Source organism: Lissotriton helveticus, chromosome 12 (assembly GCF_964261635.1).
Source record: "Lissotriton helveticus chromosome 12, aLisHel1.1, whole genome shotgun sequence".
Taxonomy (NCBI): Eukaryota; Metazoa; Chordata; class Amphibia; order Caudata; family Salamandridae; genus Lissotriton; species Lissotriton helveticus.
Window position 1 is genome coordinate 914,431,234 of NC_136073.1, and position 24,694 is coordinate 914,455,927.

The window sequence follows — 24,694 nt, forward strand, 5'->3', positions numbered from 1 at the left end:
TCCAGAGTGGGAGATAATAATAACCGGCGACTTCAATTCATATTTAATCCATACACCAGGTGATGATGACCAGATGATAGCGGACAACGAGCAATGGTCTGTTCCTCCACAATCATCCTCATTAATAAAGAGACAGGACTTAAATGGGCAAAAGCTGGTCCTGACACCAGAACATTTAGGCTTGTGAGTCTTAAATGGTAGAACTAAAGATGACACTCCTTCGCGGTGGACCTATCAGGGTGTCCACGGGCAGTCAATTCTAGATTATACAATTATAACGCTTCCTTTACTTGGGCGCGTGACAAAATATAAGATCAAATATTCTACTCGAAGTGATCATGCATATCAGGTATTTGAACTGGAAACAGGCCATCAAAAACATTGTTTGGTCCCCATTGAGATGGGTTAGTTGAGCGCAACAAACCTGAAAAGAATAAGATGGTCAGCAGAAACCCTACCTGAACTATCAGCAATAGCAAAATAAATATTTGAAGCTAAGAATACATCCGGCAAAAACTCAGTAGAGAGCTGGCCCATTTTCTCGAAAATACTATTGCTTCAGGCACCTAAAATTATTTATGCACAGACTAGCAGGTTCAAGTCCGATATAATCATGTCTAGGAAGGCCTACTTGCTAAGAAAAGAGCTGAGAAAGATGGTGGGGACAAATAATAATCAGAAAATCCCAAAGCATACATGGCGGGATATAAAGATGGGCAAGAGTCTGTATAAAATTCAAATCTGGAAGGATCATAAAGTACAACCGGAGACCCTCTGGACGAAATTACTTTTTAGTGCCAAACAAGCAAACAACAGGCTCTTTTGGGAACTTGTAAATGGCACAATAAGATCAAAAAAAGTGATCAACAACGCCTCGGTATCAGAGAATGCATGGGGAGTCCATCTAAACAAAATATTTGAAGATCACACATCATCAATTACTGTTAACACCGAGACTCCAATCCCAGTCCTCATAGGGAAGAATCATCCTGGATCTCTAGATCCCGGTACCATCATAGCCCAGGAAAGTCAATGCTACACACTAGAAGATATTGCCAGATTAATAAAAAAGGGTTGCAATGATGGGGCCCCAGGCCCAAATGGCATCCCTCGGGCCATATTCAGGGCAGATCCCGACTATTGGGCAACATCACTATTAGGTCTCTACAATGAAATCAGTTTAACAAATGCCCTTACCAAAAGCTGGAAGGGGTCAATCATTAATCCGAACTTCAAGGGGGGTGACAGGGCAGATCCGGCAAATTATCGGTTAATTGCACTTATGGACGTGGAGGCGAAATATTTTGCCTCATTAATCCTGGAGGACCTGGTAGAACGGTCAAATACAAACGGCCTGATTCCATTAAACCAAACCGGATTCTGCAAAGGATGTGGCACTACAATAAATATTTTAGCCCTTGCCACATTAGCCGATAAATGCAAACGCCCGCGGAGACCACTACAAGTGTGTTTAATAGACTTCAAATCCACATTTGATCGAGTGAATCGCGGGCTATTATGGACCAAATTACATAACCTGGGTCTCCCGGAAACAGTATTATGTCCCATTATACAACTGTACACGCACACGTGGGTCAGTGTAAAAATGGCGAATGGTACTAAACTATCCAAAAAGATACAAACTGAGATTGGATTAAAACAAGGCTGTGTATTAGCCCCCCATTTATTCAACCTTTTTATGGCCGACCTCTCACCTCGACTGGATCAAGCAAATACACACCCGCCGCGTTTGGGAACATTGCCCATAACACATTTCTTGTACGCAGATGACATTGTTTTGTTTAGCCTGACCCGAGTAGGCCTACAAAGAGCACTTAACGAATTCCTGATGTTTGCTAATACCAACGCACTGAAGATTAACAATAACAAAACAAAACTGTCATTCACAAACTGCACACGCTATCCGTATCAATTCAAAATGGGAGAGACGCACCTCGGAATAGTAAATACCTATAAGTACTTGGGGGTATACATAGACAAAAGTCTGAATTTTCAATTTCAGAAACAATATCTTGAAAAAAAGGAAATGGAATTATTTATGCTTTTGTGCTATCGCTAAGAAGCTATATGGTGCTTCATTCACGCCACTAATTTCGGTGATGGCCGCGAAGCTACTACCTGCAATAACCTATGCAAGCATAGTGTTAAATGGTAAAGATGGAAAAATCTTAGACTCTTTCCAAATAAAGGCCTACAAAAAAGTCTTCAGTCTACCACAGTCAGCAGCTCCGGCACAGGTCCGAATGGAATTCTGCCTTATGAAGCAGGAAATTGAGAGAAAATATGCTGTGATCAAAGCCTGGTATAAATTGGGGCAGAATCGATCTAATATACTAAATGACGCTTTGTGGCAAGCCCAGGAAGATCCAAACTCAAGCTACGGCAAATTCTTGAAAACGGCTTTAAATGACACCGAGACGAGGGATCTATGGGGGAAGCTTCATTCCCAATTTTCCGTAGCTTAACAAATAAGGCGTCAAAATTACAATCATTATTGGAAGATAAAGGTACCTTAGCAAAAAGATCCCACGGCTGAATGGTTCTACAATCCTATACTTCACTCCGACCGGTGGAATACCTTGGCGCAACATACTCGCCCCACTTGAAACGCAAGCTAATGGCAACTAGATTTGGGGTATTACCAAGCCTGAACGAACAATCATCGTGGAAGTATACCAGCGTCAAATCCTGTGGCTTATGTGGTGAAGCCTGGCAAGACATTATCCATCTAATATGTGTCTGCCCCAGCCTAAAAACGAAACGCATTGTACTACTAAAAAAGGCTTTTAATGACAGAGGAATTCGAACTTGTAGATCTGCAATCATTAGAGGACTTGGCACTGCAGACCCTCAGCTGACTTGTAAAATAATGACATTCCTATTGTTTTATGAGAAAAACTATGTGGCACTTCCAAAACAATAATGTTTAGAATTTTATGGCAATTTTATAAGAAACATTAAAAAAGTTTTATATGTCACTACGTGCAAAAACCATAAATCGATAACAATATGACGTCGCAGAATTATGAACATACTTTAAACTGGCATAATGAGAAGGATACCGCTTCCGGCCTGTTGGACTATATAATTAACATGTTTGTTCTTGTCTTTCAAAATACTTTTTAATCATTTTATAGGAATATCATATTTGTACTATGACATTGTTACGGTTTTAAATAACTTAAACAATAAAGATTACTTACTTACTCACCCCTGGCAACATGGCGCAACGATGCCAGCACTGGTGATAGGCAGATTCTTTAGAGCCAGCAATAAGGGAAATGCAGGGATATGCTATATTTTTGTAAATATGGCCTAATCCTGCTGTTTGAAACTGAAGGAGCGCTGCATTACCAATTTTGCGAACACTGCGCTTTGCCAGTTTCTTGTACATATGTCCCCTGGTCTTAAGCAGGTGATACGAAGAGAAATGTTTTTCTTTCTCCTCGTATGTTGCTCTTTCCATATGTGGTGCAATCTGCAGCACATATAGAAACAGCAAATCATCTGTAAAGATTGTTTATTGGTGTCCCTTCCTGCGCATAAACAATCACCCCTGCAGCGCAGGCACCCTTGCAACATGGTGCAATGGTGCCTGCACTGGTTCTAGATAGCTTCTTTAGCGCCAGCACCAGCGGAAATGCAGGAATGCACCGTTGTTTGCAAATAAGGCGCATCCCTGCATTTTGAAACTGATGAAGCACAGTGTTACTAAATTTGGTGTAACACCTCTCCCTGCCAGTTTCTTGTGGATATGCCCCACTGTGTTGAAAGCTGAGGACCGGTCCGACAGCACAAGTCTCATCGGTTTTGCCCCATCTATCAGCCATTGTAAATCATCAACCACAGACAGCATAGCAGTCTCCACACTGTGCAGCCGTTGAGCAGAGTCTGAATGGAATCCAGGGTCTGAATTTGATCTAAGAATATGGACAGGAGTTGGTGTACATGCTTCTTCAAAGGGCAAACAGGGATCACAGTTCAGTAGACTGGCCTCAGCAAAACCTCAGTGGCCTGGAACTCTGCACAGGAATCCTCAAGAGGCAGAGGAGGCTGGGCTGCCAGAGAAGGCTCAGAAAAGGGTATGTTCGCTATGGAAGGTGAAGAGGGATGCAGATAATTTGTCCTAAAAAATTGGATCATTTGTCTTCCAATTCCTGAAACTTAATGCAGTAGTGCTCCATGGAGAGGGGATGACCATATTACTAGAAAGATCTCTCATGTGGTATTGTCAGCTATCAAGATTGTGTTGATGTAAAATGCAGCCTCTGCTGGGGCAGTACGCTTTGTATATTCAATTAAGGCTTATTTTAATAACAACCAGGCAGCAATTGTATATCCCAGCTACCAGATTGTATCCAATTCTTTGCAACCCACTTTGCCTTCCCTAAAAAGATGGGTGCACCCCGGGTGGTGATTGTAGCTTTCTTAGTATTATATTCCTTAAGGGGAAGCACTCCATTTAATGCTGACTCAAGCCCTGGGTGTGTATCTTATAACCATCTGCTGTTGAAACTAGATTACCCAAAGGATTGGTTGTACTCAATCTAAGGGCAGAATCCAGGATGGACAGTTAGACCAGGGTAATTCTTTTGTCTGTTCGGCGGTAGTCTACCCTTCTGCACACTCTCATGGGCATGCTTGAAGGAAAGTAGAACTGAATAATGATCAGACACACCTACCGCAAGATTATTCAATACTGTATCAATTCTAGTGGCCCAAAAATGATATCTAACACATTGAGATTGCAGACGGTAGGACTCTGAACTTTCATATGGAGCTCCAGAGCTACCTGCCACTAACACATTTATTGTGAGGGACTTTACCAGGGATCGGTCCTAATGCACGCCTCACCAACTTCTCTGGAGTTGACTTGCGACAGGAATCGTGCAAATACTAGCTCTAAAATGGGTCAATCAAAGGCTCACCTAGGTCTGGTGGACAATCACGGACAACCCCACTCAACAACACCAAGACAGAGGATGAAATAATAAGTCCCAGAGTCTCAGCCTAGGGAACTTCCGGCAGTGCAAGTTCAAGACCTTGGTGTTACTAATACCCACCAACCTGCTGCGCCATTATAAGAGGAGGGGGTAGTAAAGAACTGTAAAGCCTCAGGGAGACATTGCCACTATGCCAGGACCTCCAGTGTCAGTGAGTCATGTCTCTGCACCCCAGAAGACATGAGTTCTCCCAACACAACCCTTCAGAAAAATTGGCTAACTTCAAATCCCCTGAAACTTAATATGCAAAAAACCAAATTCCTCCTAATTGCCCACCCAACCCTTCACCTGTCATTGAAGAATAGATGATACATCTAACAGACCTCAACTGCATTCCACAAGTCATTGACATCTGAGCCTCCACTAAAGGAGTGAGTCACCAAATGAAAATTTAAAGAAAATTAAAACCCTTCCTTCCCCCAGTGACCTCAAGCATACTGTGCACGTTCCTGGGATTCCCAGGTTCGACTATGGAAGTGTAACCTTCTCTGGACTGTCTAGATCAAAACTGGCTCCTCTAAGGGCCTTACTCAACTCTGCTGCACGGCTCATCACTGGCTCAAAAAGAAGCTACCACATCACCCCGATCTGAAATCCCTCATCTGGCTCCCTTACGAAGCAACAATCCAGCTAAGAATTGCCTGCATTTCAAATAAAGTCCTCCGCTCAGTAGCTCAAACTTTAACCTTTCTGGCTACAGATCATCTAGAAGCTCCAACACCTTACTTCTGAAACCTCAGAGATTCCACAAGAAGAACACTTACACCGATCTTTCGCTGGGATTCCCCAGAGAATTTGGAACACCTTGCCTCCTGAAGTCAGATTGAATCCCTCAACTACATCCTTCAAGAAAAAAAGCTAAAGTACTCTTTATGAATAGCTTTCTTCACTAAGGGCTAGATGTAGGTAACTTCAATTTACCGACTCATAAATACCGAATTTTACAGATTCGGTATTTATGAATCGGTAAATTTGAAGGAGGGAGATGTAGGTGAATTTTATTTTTGAATTACCGAATCGGTAATATTCGGTATTTACCGAATCGGTAAATACCGATTCGGTATTGCCCATTGATTCCTATGGGCCTTGAAGCCCATAGGAATCAATGGGCAATACCGAATTGGTATTTACCGATTCGGTAAATACCGAATCCTGCAAGGGTGCAGGGGGTGTCACTTTGACACCCTCTAGCACCCCAAATACAGGCACGTGTAACATGTGGCACACATACATGATCTAAGGGCATGTCTGTGTGTCACATTGCACAGGTGTGCATGCACACCTGTATTTGGTATTTTACCACCCAATAGGATTGGGTGGTAAAATACCGACTCTTACCTACATCTCATTTACAGAATCGGTAAATTTACCAATTCGGTATTTTACCGATTCTGTATATTTACAGAATCGGTAAATTTATGGATTCTGTAAATGAGATGCCCCCTACATGCCAAATCCTTAATACCGGTCGGTAATGGCCGAAATCGGCCGTTACAGACCGGTATTTAGGCTCCTACACCTGGCCCTAGATCCTAAGATTATGATTCTTCAATAACACGCATGACTACTTCTCACCTGCTACTTTAGTGTTTTCGATTGATCAGGCCTGACATTTCCCTCCCTTTTCTCGATACAGCCTGACACTGCTGTTTTCTTGACTAGGAACATTTTAAAGTATACCCCTCTTTAGTGGCAACATCTGTTTTTCATCTCCTGAATTTGATATTATTGTCATCATGGAACTGCTTGGTTTAATTTTGTAAAGTGCTCTGATACCCACAAGGGTCATGTTCGCTCTAGAAAAATAAAAAATACAAATAAGTAGCACATCTAATACTTTTTCCCCAACAGTTCAAAGATTTCTATTTCATGCTGGCAGAGTAGGTGTTAATTAAGCCACATTGAAGGCCTTTTTTTGGCTGTAACTGACCCTTCGACCCAGCCCAAATTTCAGATTTTGAGTTCTGAGCTACACTGTCCCTGCTGGTCATATGTTTACCTAGTGGTGCCAGCGGTTCTTTAACCCCTACCGCGCTACCGCGTTTTCCCGCTGTGCGCGGGAATTTCAAAAATGGCTTGATCGTGACAAAGCCAGCTCGTCATCCGCGCAGCGCAGGTAACGTTGATGACGAGCTGGCTTTGTCATCAGCGCCGAAGGGGTTAATATATCCTAGAATTACCTATACCTCTGACTATGGCCAACCTGTCTGTTGGAAACAGAAAGAGTTTTAAGTTACCCTAACAGCTTGTCAGGGCCAAGCCATTCCAGGCCTCGTCAATAAGTGCTTTTCTTAGCTCATCCAAAGCTGAATGTTGCAGTATGTGGAGATTTCCACTAGGACTGGTTCAAATTAAATGTTGTGGTTAAATTGCAAAAATTCCAAAATTTCTCAAGATATCACATTACAGCATTTTCTCAGGAGGCAATTTGAAACAGAAAATGTCCCACATGAAAAACAGTTTTTACTTGAACAAGTCACCACCCAGTTTCCTCAAGACTATTATGCAAGGTGCTTACAAACATCATGACAATGAGCTGTAAACCAATTTTTGTTCTCTGAAAGAGACATTTTATATTAGTTCATGGAATGTTTTTGTAACTTTATAGAATTTTGATGCACACCATTTCCTATTTGTATACCTAAGGTAGGGTGACACCACTGGTGAATATGATAACATTGACAAGGTGATATATTGTGAGGAGCATGTAGACATTCTGTGAGACAAGAATTGCTTCTGGGTTTTTGTTGTCAGCACACAATGAGGAGCATATGTAGGTGATGGTGTGCAAGCCAAGACATGCGGGGCAGTCTTCTTGCAGTTGGGGATTGGTACTTACCTGGCTCTCCTCCCTGTCCAGTGTGAGTGAACCAACATGACACCACAGGAAGGGCAATCAAAATGGCACTAGAGGTAGGAGCGGGCAACTCAGATCCCGCAGTGGACACACCGACAGATCGTGTGTGATTATATGTGGGATGTGCAAGATTTCCCACAGTGTGCAGCTCATAATCTTCTGAAAGTCCAAAGTATTGTGGTACCAATGTTTGTACCATGAATCATGAAACTATATAAACAATATCATGAAGTGGTATCTTGCCTGCCTTTTATGTGTAATAGAATATTTTGAAACTATTTTAATGCAAAGGAATGCCCACATGTCATTCATATAATATGCATTCTCCTCGTAAGACTTATGCATATTACTTTAAAAATTATATGTATTTTGTTGTTGTAATGCTGTTCTGCTATTAAATCATTAGGGTTCAAGGTAGAATGTTGATTTCCTACTGGGCCAGGAGCTCTGCTTCAGTCGCCTTTTGGAGAGTTGTAGGTTTGTGGCACAATAAAGGTGTTCTTCAGTTGTCTTTCTCCTGTGTATCTCAAAAAAAGAACAACATCTTTTTGGTGACCAGTTGATACTGCAGTTCTTGACCCATGTGTGGGATCAAAACAACAGCCACTTGAATTCTTGACACTGTTTGATAAACAGCTTTAGAATATTTGGACACTGGCTCAGGCACAAGCAATCCCATATGACATGCTTATTATTAGGATCAGCCATGAACTCACCTTACACTATTTACTATGATAGTCTGCTAGAAAGACAGCAAATGTGTACTTTTCAGGTAACATCTGGAATGGCCTTCAAAATCTATAACTCATGCTTTTGTCACTACTAGAGGAATGGATGCAGTCTTCAATTGTTTGACCTACATGCACTGCAGACCCTCCCCCTAGGGGTAGTTGTTTACCTAAATGCCCCTCATTATCTAATTCAATATTAAATGACCTTAGACTTGTAAAGGGAATTAATTTATCTCCACATATTACTATGTTGTCATTCTCTAAAGGCAGTTCATCACAAAGTTCAACTAATGGTTGGATATTTAGAGGGAAATGTCTCTCTCTTTGGTTCAGCCATTAATCAGAAAATTGAATACAATGGAAAGAAGCTCATCTTTTCTCAGTTTAGAGACCCACTCGTCTTCTTTAAAACTTCCTAAAAGACATGCATCTGCAGCAACTATTGGGCCCTCTTCTTCCTATTCTATATCAGTGTCATATTCTGGAGCACTTGGTAGGCGGGATAATGACAATTAATACATGTGATGTTCTTTACTTCAAGTAAATGTTGCACTTTGAAATGATATTAAAGTATTTTAGCACATAATCGAGGGATTCTTGGTGTGGGATCTTTAAGTGTGCATGCATTCAATATACACTCTGGGGCTTGTGATCGATTAGGATTACAAAAAACCCTGTCTCATAAAAAACCTCCTATATACCCAGCAACATGTAAGGAATTCTTTCTATGTAACCAAGGGCCTCATTTATGAGGTGTTGGCACAGAGCAGGGACACAAGGAATCTTGCTGCGCTGCCCTGCGTTGAAACAAAGGAGCAGGAAAGCAGCCACATAGAAAAACATTACTCCTCGTTGCATCTCCCTAGCGCCCACGGCAACACCCATGGAACGCCCCTCTCACTCAGTGCTCTGCGTGAAAGGGGCACATATTTACAAGGCCATGAAAATCCATGTAAAGTGGCTTTACATGGCCTTGAAAATATGCTGTGGCACGTTGCACCACCGGAACGTCAAACAAGTGGTGGCGCAAAAGTGCAGTAAGTGACCTCATAAATGAGGTCTTGAGGATTCTGTTCACACAGTTGAGTTCTGGATGCAAAACCTACTGTATGCTCTTGTTCACCACACATTTGAGTTAACACATTATGCAAACCACTTAGGCTTGCATCAATAATCACCATCATCATCATCATCATCATAACCATCATCATCACCATCACCGTCATCATCATCACCATCAATCTCTATTAGGTTTTGTGAGAAACTGTTCTTAAATTCACCTCAGCCCTCTCTAATCCACTATCAGAAGCTCCCTGATCCTTTATTTCACTCTTAAAGGCTTCTGCTTTCCCTCTTTGTGTCAGTTTTCTGTCTTTCTCTTACTCCGTCTTCACACTTTGTTTGATTTCCCCGAAAATGAGTGCTGGTGGCCCTCACTAGCAGACACCGGCTCAAATTAAGCACTGGGTGTTCTGTGAAATGATTGGACCCTCATGGAGAATGTGACGAGGGGCCCCTAGGTCTGCCATATCTCACCAATATTCATTTGCCTTAGGTTCAAATGTGGCCCTCCTGAATGGTTAAGGGAACGCCGCAAGGCTTGGAGGTGCCCCTGCGCCTCAGGGGATACAGTGGCCTCAGTTACACCATAGATGGAGGCTTATTGGAGGTAAAAAGTGGGTGTCACTAAACTGCACAACTGGATGTGTGAATGACCACGTGCACTGTGCTTCCATTGTTCATTATGTGGCTTTACAATATGCATGAACAATAAAGTGTGGTGATGCCTTACCTACCTTTCATGGATAAAGGACAACTTCACTTACAGTTTTCATGCAGACTCCTGACCAAGCATATTTTGCATAATACCTGTGCTTCCCACCACAATGGTGAGCTTTCTGTGTGGAATAAACATTAAACATGCCCATCTTTTGGTTTCATCAAGCATTGATATTTTCTTTCCACATTCAATCAGTGATTAAATTTAAACCACAGTCGATTCCCCTTCGTCTCATCAGGAAGGGCTGATGTCGACTAGGTCAAGATGGCGGGCTCTTGCAAGAGCAGGTACTTTGTGCACTTTCACACAATGGAGCCATCCCAGCATCTTCAGGCTGGGATGCCAGAGACTAGGGTCAGAAGACTATGGGTACCTTTACACTTGATTCACTTTCTCCAGCACTGGCCATACAGAAATTATCATAATAGGATGACAGTCACCATGAACCTTCTGCTGAAGGAGTTCACTCCAATGCCTGAGTTTCAAGCATTTGGAGCAGGTCACCTTGAAATGGAGTATGTCACACAGGTGAAGATTCTGAATAGTGATGACAGTCCCGGATAGTCTGTACCCTGTCGGAACAGAGGTGAATACACGTGGGGATGATATTGCCATGGAGAACTGCTAAGCACTGGATTTGTGATAGAAATCTTTATAAGGTAGATAAGTAGTTCTAGGTGTTCAAAGACAGGACCCTGGAACTAGTTGCAGAAACAGCTGTCCCTCTGAAGAACAACATCCTGTAAATCAGTCCTTTTTAATTTGATAGATCTGTGTTACTATCGATCTGGATACCAGGGATTGAGCTTTTACCATCTCCCACCACAACCTCAGAACCAGACTCTACCACATCACAGAAAGTCCACCTACCACCCTTCACCTCCAAACTCGAGAGAATCATCTGTGGAGTCCCCCAAGGATCTTCCCCTTGCCCCACCCTCTTCAATGCCTACAATGGCTGACATCGTCTGCACCTACGGATTCAACATCATCTCATACACCGATGACACCCAACTCATGCTCTCTCGCATGGAAAACACGGCAACCACCAGAGTCAACTTTCAAAATGTCACAACCAATGCCGCGGACTGGAGGAGATACAGCTGCATGAAGCTGTACACAGATGTGATGGAACGGCTCATCTTTGGAAGAAACACCTCCTGCTGGGATGACACATGGTGCCCACTGCACGCGGGCCCTCTCCCACCCCTATCAACCACACCTGCAACGTCTGCACCATCCTGGACAGTGATATTTCTATGAAACAACAGATCAATGCATGTGCGTCTTCCTGCTTCCACACCTTTCACATGTTGTGGAAGACGTGCAGGTGGATCCCTATCAGCAACAGAAAAACAGAGACTCAAGCCCTCATCATCAGCTGACTGGACTATGGAATTGCACTCAAATCTAGAACCTCCACCCATCACCTCAAGCGACGACAGATCATACAGAACACGGCAGCCAAACTCATCCTCAATCTGCCCAAATGGACCAGGTTCACCCCTCACCTCAGAAGCCTCCACTGGCCTCCACTGGCTCCCCTCCAGAAGGGATGCCAGTTCAAGGTGCTCACCACTGCCTACAAGTCCCTTCCTAATGCCAGACCCTCCTATATCAACCACCCCCTGACCTTCCACCAGCTGACCAGACAAATCCAATGCACCTCCCTCGCCCTTGCATATGTCCCGCCACTTCCGGTGGAGCTACAGTTGAGCTCAATCCTTCCCCTACCTAGCCGCCAAGTCCTGGAATGACCTCCCACTGCAATTCCGACCCTCCCCTCCACTCTCTGACTTCAGAGAGGAACTCAAGACCTGGCTGTTCGCATAAGCTCCCCAAACCTCAGCGCCTGGATGCCCCCTGGGGTGATAAGTCACGCTATACAAATATTGATTGATTGACTGATTGAGTGATTGATTGATTGGTTGATTGATTGATTGATTGATTGGTTGATTGATTGATTAATTGGTTGATTGATTGATATGTAGAACATTAGTGGCACGTTTGTTGTTGTCCTGGTTAAAGGAGACCACAGATGACATTTTTTTAACCCACAGAGACGTAAGGCACAACATACTCACCTTCATAAAATGTATAAATGGAAAAGAAACAGTGGGCCTCTTAATGGTGGAATGTCACAGGCACAAGGGTTTTAGGAAGGGTAAGGAAATACATTTAAACACTGCTTAAATGCCATTGTAAATGTATATTTCTTTGTTTGAGATATTTAATTTTTGAGTTCAATTTGAAAACCGAGATGTGAGTGTATTTTGTAGGTGACATTCACTGTGCATCATTTCATTTTTCAACCTTGGATCCTGCTCATATTTTACAGTGAGTGCTTTATTGTGGTTTCACATGCTATATATATCTCATATCATGCTGTGGCACTAGCTGGCTTACAAGTACTTATGGAGCATACACCTGGGCATATGCCACTACCTTTGCACAGTTGTACACTGGCACGTCTGGGAGAAGTACAGCCATATTTTGTGCAGTGCTCTGTTGTGGTAATACTGTCCATGCACCGCAGACAGCGCAGCATGAAAACACAGAGCAGTGGCTACCACCAGGAGTCCCTGGTCTGGGCTTCCTGCAGCATGTGCTGAGAGGCAGAGTTTGCAGGTGAGATGATGCCCTACAGACAGTGCTTAATCTGAGCAGGTGGGTGCAGGTGGGTCCACAAGCACTCCTTACTGGACACTACTTTTCTTCTGTAGCATATATTTCATTCTTGGAGACAGGCACTTATTTTTCCTCCAGACATTGATCTAGAGCAAATAGGGAAATACTAAAGGGGAAAGAAAGAAAAAGAGAGAAACAGAAATACAGTGTCAGAAGGAGGAAGCAGGGATGAAAACAAACCTGAAAGAGTGAGATAGAGGGGCTGAAAGTGTCTGGTGGTGAATGAAAGAGGCATCAGGTGGACGCAAGACAGCGCAGTCTTGGTATTCATACCCCTGACATTTGAAAGCGCCGGCCTCAGGCTTCAGAGCCAAACTTTGGGTACCAGCACTTATTCTTTCCCTAATAAGGCAATGGATAGAAGCACCAGGATTTTATATAAAAATGGCTACTACCCTGCCTAGTGTGTGTGCACACAGATGCAGACACACACACACACACACACACGCACACACATGTTTATAGTGCCTGGTTCCTTCCATCCTGACTGACCCAATATCCAATCCTTATGTTTATATAGGGGACACAACCAAACCTAATAACTTTTTATATGTTCTGATTGTGATTCAGATTATACTTAGGTTCATATTCATATAACCTCTGTGAGAGGACCAAGTTGTCAGGAATATGGTAATTACCCAAATCCAACAAACATTAAAGAGATACCAGATGAAAAAATAAGTGAGTACCATGTCACTTACATTTGTGTTAGAAAGATTACCCAAAGTAAGAAAACGTACTGTTTAATGAGAATATTGGTTCCACAAAATTATTATGATCTTGCGTTTCATTAAACAAATCTAACATCATATGCTCAAGTGTAGGTATCACACAAAATGTTCCATAAACAAAAACTGCATTTAAAACAATGCTTTTAGATGTGTTTGTAGGAAACATTAGGATTACATCCTACTTATTACTAGGAGGTCTCAGAGGAGGGATTGTTGGTATTTGTAAGAAAAGAGGGCATTATTTAGAGTGTAAAGTAGTGTTAAGAGTGTGGTAGACTGTACACTCTTCCTCTAGAGAACCACAGACATTGAAAGTTGGCTGAGCAGATGTCATGTTTCATGCAGCCACTCAGAAAACAGGAGTTTGTTTTTGAAAAACAAAATACTTATCACTTTAACTTTTCTCCCAGGTCCTGAGAGTCAAACATTGTTTTAAAGCCATCAGGTTTTTCACAGTAACAAACATCACCATCACATCGGGGGTTCAGCACCCCACACCACCATCACATCAAGGGTGCAACAGCTCACCACCATCTCTGAATAAGGGTGCAGCAGCACACACCACCATCACATCAAGGGTGCAGCAGCATCTCGCACCATCACATTAAAGGTGCAGAACCAACACCACCATCGTTAAATAAGGGTGCAGCAGCACACACCACCATCACAGCAAGTATGCAGCAGCCCACACTGCAATCACATCAAGGGTGCAGCAGCACCCCATACCATCACATTAAAGGTGCAGAACCCACACTAGCTCCCTCAAATAAGGGTGCCGCACAACACACCCCCTCACATAAAGGGTGCAACGGCCCACACCACCACCACATCAGGGTTGCAGCAGTACACACTGCCAATACCTCATGGATGTAGTGTTGGAAGAGTAGTGTGAAAAAAAGGAAAGAGCGGGAGGATGAGAAAGGGCAGATCTATGAAGGTAAGGATAGATCTATGAAGGTAAGGAAAGATCTATGAAGGTAAGGAAAGATCTATGAAGCTAAGGAAAGATCTATGAAGGTAAGGAAAGATATATGAAGGTAAGGAAAGATCTATGAAGATAAGGAAAGATCTATGAAGGTAAGGAAAGATCTGTGAAGGTAAGGAAAGATCTATGAAGGTAAGGAAGGAAAGGAAAGATCTATGAAGGTAAGGAAAGATCTATGAAGGTAGGGAAAGATCTATGAAGGTAAGGAAAGATATATGAAGGTAAGGAACGATCTATGAAGGTAAGGAAAGATATATGAAGGTAAGGAAAGATCTATGAAGGTAAGGAAATATATATGAATGTAAGGAAAGATCTATGAAGGTAAGGAAAGATCTATGAAGGTAAGCTTTAAACCTGATCAGTAAAGGGATAGATAGAGTAAGGGAGGAGATGAGCAGCAGAGAGGAAGGGGTGAAAGGGTAAGCCAGATTAAGAGGACAAAAGTCAGAAGTTTGAGAAAGCAGGGAAGGTGTAGCAAGAGGACCAAGATCATGTGCAAGGTAATAAAGGCATGTGTCTTGATTGGAGAGGTCAGGGCTAAGGTGTGTGTAGTATTTGGTGTGATGGAACTGCATACATGCCCTGGGTCCACCAATGACTCCTCAGCGCCTTGAGACCCTAACGGGTGAGTTGCACGTTTTACAAGTGTCTGATTGATTGACATGACCACAGTGACTCCCAACAATGCATGTGGACTCCCCAAAATTGAAAGATCTGCTGTAAACATCATCGGAAGTCTATAAGTGGGCACCTCTTGGAGGATATGATAGAGGTGAAATGTGACAAGTGACAGCTTAACACTAAACAATAAACAGATAATTTGAGAGAACAAAGTGACAGAAGATGGTAGACCAGAATACAGACCAGACTGAGAAGTTCTCAGAAAATCTCCCACTCACTTCAGAGAATGGCTCCTGCTCTGCTGCAGCGCACACATGGGGAGCGGAGAGAGGATGGTACTATATATTGGCTAATGCCATCGACACCAGAGACTCTAGGATCTCAAACTAGGTTTTAATTAATACTCAGAGGTAATGTTTCTCTTCTCCCCAGGAGACCTTAGACCCTCTCTCTGATCACACACCCAGCTGGCCCTCTGGCTCTCAATTAAGGCTGGATAATTGTGAATGCAACAATACTTAGAATAAACAAACATGTATCTCTGTATTAAGGATCCAAAGTAAAATCAAACAAGGAGAATGATATCCAACAACAGAAAAGAAAAACCGGGAAAACAAACAGTGGCAGAGAGCTAAAAAACAAGAAACTGTGATATTTGTATATAGTTGCACCAACAGGACAAGGTAAACACATGCTAAACAGGAAAAGGTGAATCTTATTGTGCAGATGCTGGACCCAGAACTGAACAAAGAATAATATATCAACCATGAAGGAATATTGGCGGGAGATATCCAAGCTGCACTGAGATATACCTCATATATTTACTGTGTGAAGTCACCCTCAGTGAGGTCTTGTATCTGTCACTTCTGCTAGTATGAGTGGATTTAAAATTATTTGTGCACAATGTCAGCCTCTGTGCCTTGCTATAAAATCACCACCAACTCTGTACACCATACTCATTTCACACCAATACATATATAACCACATGTTTCTGGCAGACTGCCATTAACCATTGATGTACTTCGGACCCGCAACACTTGCAGTAGGTACCACCAGCGGTGGCATTACTGCCACTTGCTGATGTAACACAGAAGCATCATGGGCGTAGGAACTGTGAGTGACTGGCGGACACGGGGGACAACCCCTCAGCCAGGTTTTAAAGACAGAGTATGTGTGGTGTTCTTTGTATCTCTGTTTGGCATCCCTGTCAGCAGTAGGTTCTAAGAATGTTAATTGTCTAGAATGAGTGCTGCCTAGCGATGTTTGAATGCTTGGCAGTTGACTTCAGCTTGTTGCTGGATGGGGTCTTGTTAAATGCCTTATCCTGAATAAATCACCATTCAACTGCCTTTCATGTGTACAGCGTCTTCTTGGAAAGAACTCACTTCCACATTTTGGCAATTTTTTTTTTTAGAAGTGAGCTAGGATGTTTAATAACATATGTACATCGTATTTTACTGAAGAAAAACATTCTGCCAAAAGTTGCAAACGTAAGAAATGTGCCTCTTCTAGTGAGAGATAGTATGAAGTGTGAGTTAGATAAGCTTTTAAAGAAAGGTATTATTCAAGAAGTTGAGGCTACTGAATGGGTTTCTCCAGTGGTGATGGCTTGAAAGGTCAATGGAGAGGCCCAGCTTTGTGTTGACTTGAGGGAACTCAATAAGGCAGTGATTGTTGATCACTACCCTTTGCCAAATATCACTGAAATGTTGTGCTCTCTTGAAGGAGTGAGATATTTCTCTTCGTTGGACCTAACCTCGGCTTACCACCAGGTTAAACTCCACTCTTCTTCGCAAGACCTCACTACCTTCGTAACTCCCTTTGGTACCTTCAAATACTTAAGAATGCCTTTCGGACTAGTTTCCACAGCCTCTGTCTTTCAGAGAGTCATGGAGGGCATACTGGGAGGTCTCGAAGGAGTTAAGGTGTATCAAGATGACGTGCTCATTTTTGGGGCTGATCTTGGTCAACATGATATGAGGTTGAGGTCTGTGCTAAGTCTTCTACAGGATGCTGGTCTTACACTTCGTGCTGAAAAGTGTAAATTTAATGTTTCAGAAATAGAATAGCCTGGTCATGTGTCTCAGCAAGAGGTATTAGACCAAAAAGTGCCTTAGTCAATTCCATTCTTGATTTACGTTCACCATCAACCAAAGAGGAGTTGGTAACATTTTTGGGGATGGCAGAATTTTACCACAAATTCATTCAGAATTTTGCTGCAAAAACGGAATCTTTGAGGTGCCTTTTGAAGAAGGGTTGTGAGTTTGTCTGGTCACAAAATTGTGAGGAGGAATTTATTGGCATAAAAAAGGATCTCACCAATGCCCCGTCTCTCAGTAGCTTTGATCTTACTAAAGTTTCCTACCTCATGACTGATGCAAGTTCAACTGGGTTAGGAGCTGTTTTATTACAGAGGGTTGATGGTGACGAAAGAACAATCTTATTTATCTCCAGGCCTTTAAGGGGTGCTGAATGTCATTATTCTGTTGTGGAGGAAGAGGCTCTTGGTGTGTTTTGGGCCATTCAAAAATTAAGAACGTTTTTTGTGGGGTAAGGAGTTCAAGGTTTTATCTGACCACAAACCTCTGAAAGAAGTTTTTACTAAGAAAGGCATTGACTTTGATTCTCATTAGATTCGCAAGTGGGTAGTAGCTCTTCAGGAATTTGTGTTTAATGTGTCCTAGTTACCAGGTGCAAATAATCTTATCGCTGATTGTCTTTCAAGACTTGGTTCTGTTAGCAATGATGATGTTGATGATTCTGAATGGCTTGGTGGTGAGTGTTTTGAAGAAGAAGTTAATTATTTCAGTTTGGTTATTAGGGATAATATCTGAGAGCGAGTGGAAGCAATGTCTTGTGGGTGATGATGTTTTGCAGATGGTTATCATTATGGCAAAAGATGGTTGGTGTGAAAAAAAGATTGTAGTGAGAATCTAAAAGGTTTTTGGAATATGAAAGAAGAATGGGCTTTAGTTGATGAAGTTCTTTTATGTGGGAGTAAACTTGTTCCTCCTTCTTCACTGATAAGTAAACTAGTCAATAACGCTCATGCATCTCATATGGGCATTGCTAAAACCAAGGAAAGAATTAGAGAAGCATACTGGTGGAAAGGATTGTTCGGGATTGTGTAGAATGTGCAAATTGCGATAAATTACTTAAATGCAGAACTCAACCCATGATTGTTTGGGAGCAGGTGGTTAGTCCTTGGTCAGACATCTCAATAGATATCTTTGGGCCTGTGAGGTTTAGTTCTCAAGACAGGTGTGTCATTTTCTGCATGGATCTGTTTTCTCGGTGGCCTGTGGTAAAAGTAGTTAACTAAGTTGAGACAGTTGGTGTGAGTGAATTTTTAGATGAGATTTTTGAAAGTGAGGGATTTCCACAAACGCTTTTGTCAGACAACGGCATACAATTTACTTTGAAAATGATGCAAGAATTTCTGTCTTTGAGAGGAATTAAACATAAAAGGTCTTCTTTGTACCACCCGCAAAGAAATGGTGTTGTAGAAAGATTTATCAAGGTCCTGAAGGAGTCTATGCAACATGCAAGATCTTGTGGTGAAAATTGGGAAGTTTCATTAAAAAAAAGATCAGGGAGTATAGGTTCACTCATCATTCATCCACTGGTGTAGCTCCTTTTCATTTGTTTAAAGGCAGGATTGCAAGTACTGCAACTGTCCCATTGTGGGTGTGTGACAAAAGGTCCTTGGTGTGTGTTAATGTGGGAAGCACGGATGGTTGGAGAGAAAGGTAGAAGGTACTAATGAATAAACGGAAGGTTTGGTATGATGAGAGGAAAGCTGTGAAGAGTACGGTTGTTGGTCTTGGATATTGGGTCAGGATTAGGTCTCCTAGGAAAACGGAAAGTGTTTCCAATTTTAGTAAGCCTTTTAAGGTTATAAAAGTGTTTAAACAAGTGATCACAAAATTTGGAACCTAAGCAGGGTTGCGAGATTTCACCCTGTCACATCATTTGATGGAACTGTTGTACCTTCTACAGGTGAAGTGGTCCCAGAGACTGATTCTGGCGAAAGAATATCCAAACCTCATCGTGTGAAGCGGGTTCCTCTGAGTTTACAAGATTGTCTCACTTGATTTTTCTATTCTTTTGTTGTTACTTCATATGTTTCAATATACAATGCGTTTCTCCTAGCAACTTGTTTTTCTTTTAAGTTGTTGATTTGTGAAGGGGAGAGGTGATGTGGTATTCTTAGTATCTCTGTCTGGCATCCCTGTCAGCAGTAGTTTCTAAGAATATTAATTGTCTAGAATGAGTGCTGCCTAGCAGTGTTTGAATGTTTGGCAGTTGCCTTCAGCTTGCTGCTGGATGGGGTCTTGTTAAATGCCTTATCCTGAATAAACCAAGGTTCAACTGACTTTCATGTGTACAGCGTCTTCTTGGAAAGAACACACCTCCACAGTATGTCTCTCTGGTGACATACTGAATATAGGCTATATCTCCTTAAAGTACTGTAAACTGGTGTGAACATTCCATGGGATCTGCAGGGTCTCTTTTTTTGTTAATCACTGAGCTGATGGACACACAGCTCCCACAATCCCTTCAGTGCTGAGCCCTTTTTTGGCTATCTGTGATAGTTGGCACTTAGGGCTCCAAAGCTTTTTCTCACAAAACGTATCCATGCCAAATTTGCATACTTGTATTTCCATCATCCTGGGGATTCTAAAGGTACCCGGGCTTTGTGAATTCCCCTAGACAGGACAATAGCCAAAATATAGCTTAAGTTATATTTTTTGGGGAAAAAAGTGCTCAGGATAAAAGTGTCTGTTTTTCCCTACCCATGGAATTAACAAACGATTTGCTGTGGTAAAGTCAACATCTTCCCAGCTTTTAGGAACATGCAGAGCTGAATTTAAAACGAATCATTTTTTACCACAGTTTAGGCATTTGTCAAAGAAGTAGCCTTTGTTTCCTACTTTTTGTGCTTGCAAACCACTTCCAGTTTGTGGCGTAAACTATTGTGATACCTATTCAAAATTCAGTGAGGGTTCATATTGTGTAGATCACTCAATGTTTTCCCAAAGAAACTGACAATTGAAATATTGAAAATGAGCAGGAAGAAATGGCCATTTGTGACAACGCTTTCATCTGTAACTCTTTGTCATGATGTCGAGTCACAAAAACAATAGACCATTACGTCTGCTAGACCCTTCTGGTTGCAGAGATATGTAGTGTTTGTAGGTTCTCCAAGAACTGAGGTACCCAGAGCCGAAAAGTGAGCTGCACAGTACAATAGTTTTTCATTGTGTACCAAGTATAGACCAATTTGTATAATGAAATATGTAAAGTGAAACATGGGTATCAAGAAAACCTATGTATTTCTGAAATGGGCACAGGATATGCAGTGTAGGAGCACAGGTAATTTGTACATCTTTGAATTTGTTGGCACCCCTACTAGCGCATGATTTAGAGGGTATTTTTTAAAATTTCTTCTTTTTTACACACTGGCTTACATTTGGAAGACACACATGTGCCAAAATCAGATTGTTGAAAACAAATGTTCTACTATTCTATGCTCCCACAGGACTTCCAATAAAAATGGGAGTTCACTTTTGTGCAGAGACCTAGTGGCCATGACAGAAAACGGGCCAAAATACAAATTCACATTTTTCTACTGAAAGCAGACCTTTTTTTTACAAAACCCGTAGCTGTGGATTTTGGGCCCTAGGTCAGCTGGAACCAAGGAAATCCAAAAAACTAGTCATCCTGGTAAGTCCAGCGTGGTGGGAGATGTGTGCCTTTCACCAAGATGTGTTACCCACAATCCCTCGCACACCCTAAATCTTCACTAAAAAACACATTTTTCTCACATTTTGTTGATAGAAAGTTCTGGAATCCTCTGGAAGCCACAAACTTCCTTTCACACAGCAATCATTTATTAGGCTTATGCCGGGATGATGCTACCACAAAACTGGGAAAACATTGGGGACCCTCCTATCAAACACGGATAAGGATGAGGATTTTAATGTCCACCTGTTGCTTGCCTTCTGATAAGGTCTGCAGAATGGTTAAATCATTTAATAAGGATTCACCATACTTTGATCACAGCCAGTATAGGGTAGCATTTAGGCCTGATTACAACTTTTGGAAATGTGGAGGGTGGGTGACCTGCCAACGCCCCGCCCCCAGACCAGCAAGAGTTGCTGCTGCCCGCCAGCCAGATTACAAGCAATTTTGCGGTCTCGCAGGCAGGCAGGCAGGCGGCGTGGCATTTCATGTGCGATGTCTCCCTCAAAGGAGGCAATACCTTTGAAAAAGGCGCCACAATGAACACGCCACACAGGTTCCTGCCCAGCATGGACTGTAATGTCAATGCCATGCGGGAACTGGGGTTCATGCACACAGGGGGGCATATGTTGTGCCACCCTGCATGCATCCCCAGGCTGAGGGGGCACAGGAGGCCCTGTAAGGCACCCTTCGTTTCAGCACCACCAGCATTTTCATGGAGGAAAGACCTCCATGAAAACGCTGGTGATCCTGAAACTTGTACTAGGCATGGCAGCAGCACCACCTGCCTCCTCCAGCGGTCAAATTACGGTCCAACCACCCAACTTGCAATAGGGTGGCCAGACCACTGGTGCGGTTGTGGGTGGACCTCCACCACTGCGCCACCATGAGTCTGCTAGTCCTCGGACCACCAGACTCATAATTAGGCACCAAGCGATATGATTGTTTCATACAATGTTTAGCTTATTCCAGGTTCCCCTTTACTTCCCCCTACATAGATGTTATTTTATTTACTGATTTAAATTTTGATATTACTTCTACCTGTGCCAGTGATCATTATCTTCTGAGGGCACAATTATGACTTAGGCGATATGGCGCCGGGTCCCTCGTACCGCTGCACCATCGAAGGCATCAGTCTGGCTTTTTTGAGGCATTCCCAGGGTAGCACCTCTAAAAATGGGCACCACAATAGGATCCCCAAAACAGTTCCTTCAAGGCATGGACAGAAAAGTCTGTGCTGTGCAGGAACTGGTGTTCACGCACACAGGGAGAGCACATGTTGTATCCCACTGTGTATCCACAGAGCCCCCTAGTTTTCATGGTGATTTCTCCACCATGAAAACCTTGGCGGAGAGGAAACTCCTAATATGCTTTGCGAGACCACGGTGGTCCTGCCAAGCATATGGATGCCTCGGGATTGCCATAACACCACCAGGGAATGGCGGTTCCCTGGCTACTGTGATGGGGCTATGGCAGTCCAACAGCCTGACTCGTAATAGGGAGGTCGGGAGGCCACCACCGCTGTGCCCCCATGAGTCTGGCGGTCCATGGATCAGCAGACTCCTAATCAGCCCATAAGTGTTAAGTTATTATTGAACCTTAGGGAAGACCCATCTGACACATAGGCACCCAGGACCCATAGCCCTATGATGTGTTAGTGTGACTTTAAGAATGAGCACCTCACAGCAGGCCTTATTGATCAGAATCATAAGGAATTTATGATGCACTTTACCATAGGGACTGAGTATAAAGTGATCTTGAGGCTATTTCTATCTCTGTCTGGGATTTGCTAACAATGAGGAAATGACAGCCCAGGGTTCCAGGACCAATATAGAAAAATAAAAACTTGCAGGTGGCGCTTGCCAAGTCTTGCAGAGACACATAAGTACAGCGATGCAGACGTAATTACAAATCAGCACTCTGTATTCAGAGAATGTCTGGGTCTCACAATTGGCAGCTTTCTGAAATAAAGCCACCACCACCTTTTGGAAGGTGGTAACTTATCTTACTTGAAAGAGACTACTGCCTGTCACTCAGGCTAACATCACAGCTCATTTCTGAGATGACCACTTTGAAAGTATTTATACACGGATAACTTCTAACATGGTCATTATAACACAGGACCCTGACAGCTGAGCACTTCCCATCAATTAGTAATGGTGTGTACAGGCTGTGAGTCCACCAGCCCTGATGGCATGTCAACTGATATGATTAATGTCAAGCTATGAGCAACTGAAGGCCGTTGCTGAGCATGGCCATCCGGGTTTGAGGCGGAATTTGATGATTGTGTCCATTTTAAAATAAGGGTAAACGGAAAAATCTAAGTGGTGTCTTCCTTTATCAACTTTAGATTCATTGGTGAAGGTTGCAAGGAGCTTTTTATTAACACATCTGTAAAATTGGGAGGAGGAGAGTAAGGTTTCAACAGATGCGCAATAGTGCTTTAGCAAACGCGCGGGTACTGTGGAGCAGGCCCTAAACTTGTATCTTTTAATCAGCAGATATACTTGGGAAGAATAAGGATTGAAGCATTGGACCAGTACTTCTGACTGCAAAAACCATTCCAAACTCTGGTGAACTCTGGTAAGGATAGGGATGGAACCGCCTATTCCTCAGGTAAAGGCATTTGAATCCTTTGGCCAGGGTACAATTGGAAGGAACAGTCAAGGCTCCAAATCCAGGGGAAGAAGAATGGGAAGTTATTCAGGGCTGTGTTTTTGCCCCTTTTTATTTATTTTGTACGATAATGACCTGGAGAGTTACCTGGTCAATGGTGGCAGGGACACGCCCTGTGTAGGAAAGTGCGCAATCCTTAGCCTGTTGAACGACAATGACTCAGTGTTTATGTCAAGGTCTGCTAATGGTTTCCAAACGAGTCCATGTACTTTTGTATGTTTTTATGAGGGGGCATGAAATAAATTAAAACCCTTCTTTTTAATTTTGTTTCTTGGTGTGGAGTGTGTGGTTGCAAAGAGTGAGGCGTGAGTATGGAGCAGAGAGGTTCAGGGCGAGAAGCGAGGGCATCTTGACAACTTTAGCAGAGACTCGGGGACTGAGAGAGAAGGGAGCCGATACCAGGCTAAGGTGCAGCATTCTTACAGAAAGATGAGTTCTCCCAATATATTTTTAGGTCCAGAGGGGGGAGAAAAGAATAAACTAAACACAGAAAGTACCTCTAATAGGACCCATATTGCTTTATCATAAGATTTTATCTCAAAGCATTTTTATAACAGAGGATGCTATAAACAGAAAAAAGACTTTTAGTTACTTCCAAACCATTATTTTATTTTTCTTTTTTTCTTTTTTTTGGTTTTTTCACTTTAGCTGTTTATACATAAATACAATTTGTTTTGTCACATAAAGACATTATCATAAATAACAGACTTTCAAAAAAGATTCTGTAAATTTCATAAAGTGCAGTTGAAGCAAAACACACCTAACAATTTATCTCATCCTACCACCATACATTCTCTCATGCATACCTTACATACCTTTGCATTCACTACTTTTTATAAAAACACATATAGACACA

General features: G+C 42.5%; 1 protein-coding gene across 1 annotated transcript in view; it reads right to left on the reverse strand.

Moving 5' to 3' along the window:
• Nucleotides 1-323: 323 nt before the first annotated feature.
• The window catches only part of LOC144798228 (olfactory receptor 2B6-like), a 36,652-nt gene continuing 12,281 nt past the window's right edge, over nt 324-24,694 (reverse strand). The window contains exons 3-4 of the mRNA XM_078668976.1: nt 3,376-3,499; nt 324-424 (exon numbers count right to left, since the gene is read on the reverse strand). Coding sequence (XP_078525102.1) covers nt 324-424; nt 3,376-3,499 — 225 coding nt within the window. The remainder of the gene's footprint in view (nt 425-3,375; nt 3,500-24,694) is intronic.